Source organism: Portunus trituberculatus, chromosome 38, assembly GCF_017591435.1.
Source record: "Portunus trituberculatus isolate SZX2019 chromosome 38, ASM1759143v1, whole genome shotgun sequence".
In the NCBI taxonomy this organism is placed as follows: Eukaryota; Metazoa; Arthropoda; class Malacostraca; order Decapoda; family Portunidae; genus Portunus; species Portunus trituberculatus.
In genome coordinates this window covers 26,346,543-26,354,042 of record NC_059292.1, presented here as the reverse complement: position 1 = coordinate 26,354,042, position 7,500 = coordinate 26,346,543, and the positions used below count along the sequence as shown (strand labels likewise).

At 41.3% G+C, this 7,500-nt stretch overlaps 2 protein-coding genes across 9 annotated transcripts in view; one reads left to right on the top strand and one right to left on the bottom strand.

Moving 5' to 3' along the window:
* The window catches only part of LOC123515189 (homeobox-leucine zipper protein HOX21-like), a 244,689-nt gene that overhangs the window by 47,174 nt on the left and 190,015 nt on the right, over nucleotides 1–7,500 (top strand). The window lies entirely within an intron of this gene.
* The window catches only part of LOC123515187 (TWiK family of potassium channels protein 18-like), a 152,741-nt gene that overhangs the window by 35,610 nt on the left and 109,631 nt on the right, over nucleotides 1–7,500 (bottom strand). For 5 of the 8 annotated variants that reach the window (XM_045273702.1, XM_045273706.1, XM_045273704.1 and 2 more), the window contains one exon: nucleotides 201–266. The exons of the other annotated variants lie outside the window; for them this stretch is intronic. In XM_045273702.1, coding sequence (XP_045129637.1) covers nucleotides 201–266 — 66 coding nt within the window. The remainder of the gene's footprint in view (nucleotides 1–200; nucleotides 267–7,500) is intronic. 8 annotated transcript variants of the gene reach the window in all.

Here is a 7,500-nt window from a genome sequence, read left to right as displayed (position 1 = left end):
GAAATGAGACAAATTCTTTAATCTAACCTAAACAAAGCAATAAACAGAATGCTTTTGATACTCGTCTTTGGAAACCAGCTTTGTTATCGAAAAAGAGGATCTTGATGGAGAAGTGCGTGGATGTGTGTGTGTCGGCGAGTGTGCGTGCGTACGTGGCTGGACTAGAGGGGGTTAGGACTGAGTAGCAGATGAAAAAGAACCATTTTAGTGGTGGCCTCCACGTCGCCGATGATGCGTTGTCGGGTCTCCTTGGTCGAGTCCACCACCTGCCGGCCGCCGGGTGAGGGAGGGGAAGAAGAAGCGGTGAGGTGATTGGACATTTGAGGAAAACTAGCAAGACAAGAGGAAGCACGAGGATACGTAAAAAAGACAAAAGAAAAGAGATCTAGATAAACACAAGGGGAAAAGTGAAAAAAAAATATGACCTGGACATTCTTTTGAAAACCTCGCAAAAATATTTTCAGTGGAAGTGAGGAGATTAGCAAAATGATAAATGAGAAAACAACAACAACAACAGCAACAGCAAAAAAAAAAAAAAATAACGAATAAGGCGACAAGAAAGACGAAATAAAGGGAGACTTGACTTAACCTCCATAAAACAATCCGCAAAGTATAAAATGCATGAACACACTGACAGTCTTAAAACTTTACACATACTGACAACAGAACACCTTAACCCTTTCACTGCGACACGAAACAATTAGCAGCACCAGAAGCAATGTGTGAAGTCTTTTTAAACATTTACAAGGAAGTTAGCAATGATAAAGAACACATATGGCAATTTTCTTTCCTGTTAAAGACTGGTAATTATGAAAGATGTACCAAGTGGCAGCCAAAGGGTTAAAGACACTGACGTTATGATGAGACCTGGAAATCTGGAGCAACAAACATTAGGACATGATGGCTTTCAAACGCCACACAGATAATTAATCGGATTCTCGTGGAACTATTGCCACTATTTGCTAAAGAGGTCATGTTGCATCGTTTTTTAGGAATAACTCTAACTGATACCTTCGTGTGTCAGGCAGCTTGGTAAACTTTACTCTTGGTAAATTTACTAAGACAAACAATTTTATTATCCACTTTTATTACTTGCCTATAGTGAAGGAAATTAACAGAATGCCTGAATAACTTCTGTCGAAGTATGACACCCATAGTTTGTTAGAATTATTGCAGAAAGAAACATTGAAACACGTCCTCTGAATCTCCAAGTAGAATTATGAATGAAAACACTATGAAAAAGCATCAGATGACTTCCACTAGAGACTGTTGTGTGAAGGAGATTGACAACGATGTAAACTGTTTAAAAATACGAGTCAGAAATTCACACATGGACAAGAAACACTGTGGCCTTATGAAGTGAGGAACAGTGCTTGAAGAATAAAGGCTTCCAGAATGATGACAATTAGCAGCAGTGATAGAGGAGGAACTTGGATAAGTTTTGAAATGGAAACGCACAGTAACACATTGGCACCTTGAGGAATATCTGAAACGCACTGTGACGAAATAAAAAAAAAAAAGAGTAAGGAAGGTGAGAGAGGAGGATTAAGAGGATTTGCTGCTACATAAAGACTTCCAACTTTCTGATTCTTTGTGCTGGAAAATAAGGCAAGATTGAAAAGTGATGACAAAGTTACCAAGTGAAGACAAACATGGAAGATAAGAATAAGAACCACAACAGGTGTAGGAATGGATGAAAACTATAAGAATGTAAAAAAAAAGTCAATAAGAAGACAGAAAATTGATAAAAAAACACTATACATAGGAAACTTTCAATAGCACTTACCGTTTTACTTGTCAGATGTAAGAAAATAAATGCACATTACATATCTGAATACCCACGGAAAAGCGAAAATAAATTATTAAGCTTAAATCCGAAAAATAAAGATCAGAGACGTACACGAAAGAGGACGAACGGAAAAAGAAAGAATCGTAAAAAGATATGAAAGAAGAAACTGTGCAACATGTAGAGAGAACGTCGACGCGTGCACATAAGCGGTGTGTAGACAGGCATGCGCACACGGGATGACAGACACATATTCGTAGTGAGCGTCATCCTCGTTCAGCCACAAAACAACAATGCCAGCGTCCGTACCACTGCCGCCGCCATCACCACCATCACCATCACCACCACCACCACCACCAGACACCTTCAAACACCAGCCCCTCACAGACAGTTTTGCAGGTGATAAATGCATGAGTTTACATCTACACCACGGAAACAATAAGACCACAGGAAACTCAAATAAACCTCACAAGTTGACAGGTGTGATTTGCAGTACATTGCAAGGAACACGTCTTTGGAACAGCAAGAACATTTTAGCAGAGCATTTAGAACACTTATCAATGTGGCGTCTCCGAGGAGCATTCACAACACCCAGGACATCCCAGCATTAAGTACAGTATCACATCTCATCTACTGCAACTTAGTACCTGAACTTTAATACATAGGAGTGTTCCAGGACTTATTGCATGTATGAAGCAACACTTACACCAAAAGTTATGCTTTGAATTCAACACATTGGGAACAACATTAGCAACAACAACAACAACAACAACAACAACAACAACAATACTGGTACCTTCTAACACCCGTGCAGAACAGCTGAGTCCCTTGACAAACTCGCAACACTTTATCTCAACACTACTTGACCAACACAGCAACACCACAGCAACACAACATCTGCATTAACACAAGAGCCACAACACCTGAACAGCACAAAACCACTACTCTTTTGCCATACTTTTTGAACGCCTACACATCGACAACTGGAGCAACACCTGCACAACACCTCTACCAACACTCGGCTCTCTCGTGGTCACATCCGCATCAGTGTCCCGTATTCTGAAACGCTTTGCTCTCGCACCACCACTATTTTCCAAAGCCTTAAAGGTGATTCGCTGAGTTTTCACGCGTGACTTTCCTGTTAGTAATGTAGAAATCTTGTTAAAGTGTCACTAAAATCATAGAATAAAACTTTAAAAGCCCCTGCGATTTCAATAAGAACCTTTTAGAAATTAGTGGAGATGCGGCACAGAAGTGTTTCAGAATATGATTGAGTGTCCCGCGCAAACAAAGAATCCACGCGTTTCCTCAAAAGGCGCCGCACCGATGTGAAATTTGACAGGGAGGGAATTAAATACTTTTATCAAAACATATTGATGCATAAAATAGAATAATATAAATAATTTTACCTAATAATTAACTAATCACTATTTTATTTATGAATGTGTGTGCATATCTATATATCTATCTGTCAGTGTTCATGAGCAGATAGAAATATGGATATTTTTTAACTTACCGTGAAAAATTTTAAGTTTTCACTACTAAATAAGCACTAGCAAACTTGTAGGAAATGTTAATAGTTGTATAAGTGTCTCAGCAACCAAATCACACGTATTACTGAGTTCTGTAGCCAATCAGAGTGTCTGTCTATCTACGCCTCGATAAGTAAGATTATGTACCCAAGCCATTTTTCTTTCCTGCTTCAGAAGAAAGAAAGGCTGTGCTGGAGCCCCTAAACCACCTGGGCGGGTCAGCGGCGGCAGGTGTCACACTCATGATATGCTATTCCCACGTGACAAATATGAGCCAGTCACGAGGCACACGATCAAAGGCAGTAGGTGATTAAAAGGCAGCTCTCACACTGTTATGTTTGCGACTTCCTTCAGTCTTGAGTCCTCTAAGGATACTGTGAAATCAGAGCAATTGAGATTGAGGGAAGATGCAAAACACAAGAATGGAATGTGGGAGATTGATGTGGCAATTTGATCACATTTTGATTGTAACTTCCTATGCTTGTCAGATCAATAATTTAGCTGTGAGTTTGCTTGTATAACTAACTGCTGCCTGTTTGTTGATTGGTTTATTTTGTATGTACCTCTTGATGAATATGTCGAGAGAGAGAGAGAGAGAGAGAGAGAGAGAGAGAGAGAGAGAGAGAGAGAGAGAGAGAGAGAATATGTGCTTGTTTGTCCGAATAATTGCCAGGTGAAAACGCAGATTATGAGTGTGACATCTCCGTATTGCGCAGCTGCATGGATATATTCGTCAAAAGCTTAGCACATTTTGGCGAATATACTTTAAGCGTGGCGCCGATAACTGGTTCACGATCGGCGCAGTGCCTTTGTTGGGGACACGCGAGTGGATTGACATTATTGGCGTGTGACAGGAAAACAGGAAAACCACCACAACACCACACAACAACACAACAAACACACACCACTGCAATACAACGTAACGGAAAACAATGCAACACCCACCCACTCACACACACACCCACTCTTACACACACACACACACACACACACACACACACACACACACACACAACACAACATTCAGCAACGTTATGCATCACTGATTTCATAGCTCTTACAAACACACACACACACACACACACACACACACACACACACACACACACACACACACACACACACAGTTGAGGTCAAGGTTGGTAATAGTGGAGTGTAAAGTCAGCCAAGTTATTTTTGGAGATTGAAGACAGTTCTGAAAATTCTAGTCGAGTGTTTGAGTGTGTTGTCTTAAAGGTGATTGTATTAGTGTGTGGTTGAAGAGTGGTTGGTTTCCGTCTGTCTGTCTGCCTGTCTGTTTATGTGTCTGTTACTGTCTCTGTTTTATGTCTGTCTGTCTGTCTGTCTCTGTTGCTTGTGTGTCTGTGTGTCTGCGTGTCTGTGTTTAAATGTCTTCTGTTCTATTTTGTTTTCTGTTTGTGTGTCTGTGTCTGGTTTATTATGTATCCGTCTGCTTGTTTTGTCTCTCTCTCTCTCTCTCTCTCTCTCTCTCTCTCTCTCTCTCTCTCTCTCTCTCTCTCTCTCTCTCTCTCTTTCTGAAAACCAACGAGAGCACTACCAATCGTACACACACACACACACACACACACACACACACACACACACACACACACACACATACAAAACAACAACACCACCACCACCACCACCACCGCCACCACCACCACCACCACCACCACACAGGACGCAGCAGTAGCAGCAGCAGCAGAACAGACCGAGACATCACCTTACGCCTTTGCTCCTCCATGTTCTCGATAAGCCCCGTGGCCAGGCTTGCCGACCGCCTCGCCCTGCCTGCCTTGTCTCGGTTGCGTGGCGGGGCCTTGGGCGGGGTCAGGGCCGGGAGGGGAAGCGGGGGCGGGGCGCAGTGTCGGAGGGCTGAGGGCGGGACAGGCCAGGGACCGGGCTGGTGGCGGCGGCGCAGAAGGAGGAGGGAAGAACAGGATAACTCACATTTGCGGACTCAGTTTTGTTATTCTCTCGTGACCTTATGCGATATTTTATTTTTTTGTTTATTGGCTTATTAATTTTTTTATTTATTTTTTTTTTAAGTGCATTGTTGTCTATATGGGAAGTAGTGTGTGTGTGTGTGTGTGTGTGTGTGTGTGTGTGTGTGTGTGTGTGTGTGTGTGTGTGTGTGACTTTTACTTTTCTCTTCATATATGTGCTAAGTTCTTTTTGTTCATTGTTTTCATCACTGTTATTTATCGGTTTGTTTTCTATACGTGATCATCTTTCATTTAGATTTATTTTCGTTTATACACACAAACTCTTTAGGTCTGTATAGTTTATTAGTCATTTTATAGGTCTATTTGTTTTTGCATTGAGTTTTCATGCTATCCTTATTTCTATTGTCATTCTGTCTTTGTTATTGTTATGTCCGCACGTTAGCGCTCTTTCTTATTATCCTTGTTTTATTATAGTCTTTAGCAATGTTATTTTGTCTTCTTAATTGTTACTCATGCTTGCACAGTGGTTGTATCTCCTGGGTGACGTTGTGTGTGTGTGTGTGTGTGTGTGTGTGTGTTAGTGGGTGTGGGTGTATGTTGGTAGATGTTTGTTCTCCTAAGCGTAAGGCTCCAGGGAGATAGTGTGTGTGTGTGTGTGTGTGTGTGTGTGTGTGTGTGTGTGTGTGTGTGGGTGTGTGTGGGTGTGGGTGTGGTGCCGCTGAGGTCAAAAGAGGCAACACTTCCCAAGCCGCTCACAATCTGGAGGGAAGGGCCGAGTCGTATTTTTCTGCCGTAACAAATTTTCTCCGCGTGTGGAAATGAGGAGAAATAAAACGCAGAAGAAAGTTGGTATCAATCTCTCTCTCTCTCTCTCTCTCTCTCTCTCTCTCTCTCTCTCTCTCTCTCTCTCTCTCTCTCTCTCTCTCTCTGGCCGGCATCTTTCGTGACATCAGAAACCAAGATAAAATTTGTTAACATACTGCAGCTCTGAAAAAAATCTATGAATACTAATAATTTCGTAAACTTTTTTAATTTCGTCCTATATGAAGAACATGTTTACTACACGAAACGATGAACTGTACTATTATTCTTTTCCATTGTACCTTCTTAGTCTTTTTTGAGTAGTGTTGCAAGGAAAAGGCAATGAAAGACGAGGTGCGACTTGGATTAACGATATTTACAACGATAAAGGAGTAAGTGGTCTGTGATTAATTGCTTGCTTGCTTGCTTGATTAGTTGATTTACAATGCCTGGTTCAATCTGCCGCTAGAGATACTGAAGGTGTAGAGGGTTGGGAGGGGAGACTGGGTGCTGGTGGCTGTGGCGGTGGCTGTGGCGGTGGCGGTGGCGGTGATGGTGAGAGTTATTCTGGATATAAATTCTATATATTTATTGAGGCATTCCTTATACGTATATAAAACCTATACCACTTTATTCCCTCCTATAGATTATCATTGTTATCGGTGGCTGTTTCTGTTATCATGTTTTCCTTGTTATATGCCTCATTTACCTCCTCCTTCTCCTCTTTCTCCTCTTTCTTTTCCTTTTGTTCATTGTATCTCTCATCTTTTCCATCCTAATCATCTTCCCCCCTATAATTCTCTTCCTCCTCCTCCTCTTCTCCCTCCTCATTTTCCTGGTTCCCTCTCTTTAATCCTCTTTTCCTTGCATTTTTCTGTAGTAGTCGAGTCGATGCGGGGAGTTCCAAATGATTTTTTCCTCCTTAATGCAAAGACAGACGTGGAAAACCTAAGTCTGAATAATGTATGTGCGTATTATTGAGAAAAAATACGAGTAGAAGGAAGCTGCTGTGTTCTACTTCATAAATTAAACATTAGTAGTGGTCGGAGGAAGAGGAGGAGGAGGAGGAGGAGGAGGAGGAGAAGGAGGAGAATATAAAGCAAGCTCTCAGTCACTTCTTCCATCATTCTCCTTATTCCTCCTCCTCATCCTTTTATTATTCAGGGTGGGAGGAAAAAGTCACTTCGTTTTTTTTTTTTTTTTGTGTAGAGAAAAAAATGTCTAAGGCTGAAAATTATGTCTGTTGTCTACTGGCCTGTTCTTTCATGTTATTATTGTTCTCTTTCAGTTTTTTCTTCTTTGTTCCTCGTAAAGAACACTTGCGTATTCACCACCGTTTGTTTCTTTCTCCTGTGTGTTAATTTTTTTCATTCATCGTTTTTAGTGTACTTTTCATTCTATTTGCACTCATTCCGTAAATAAATTCTATCAT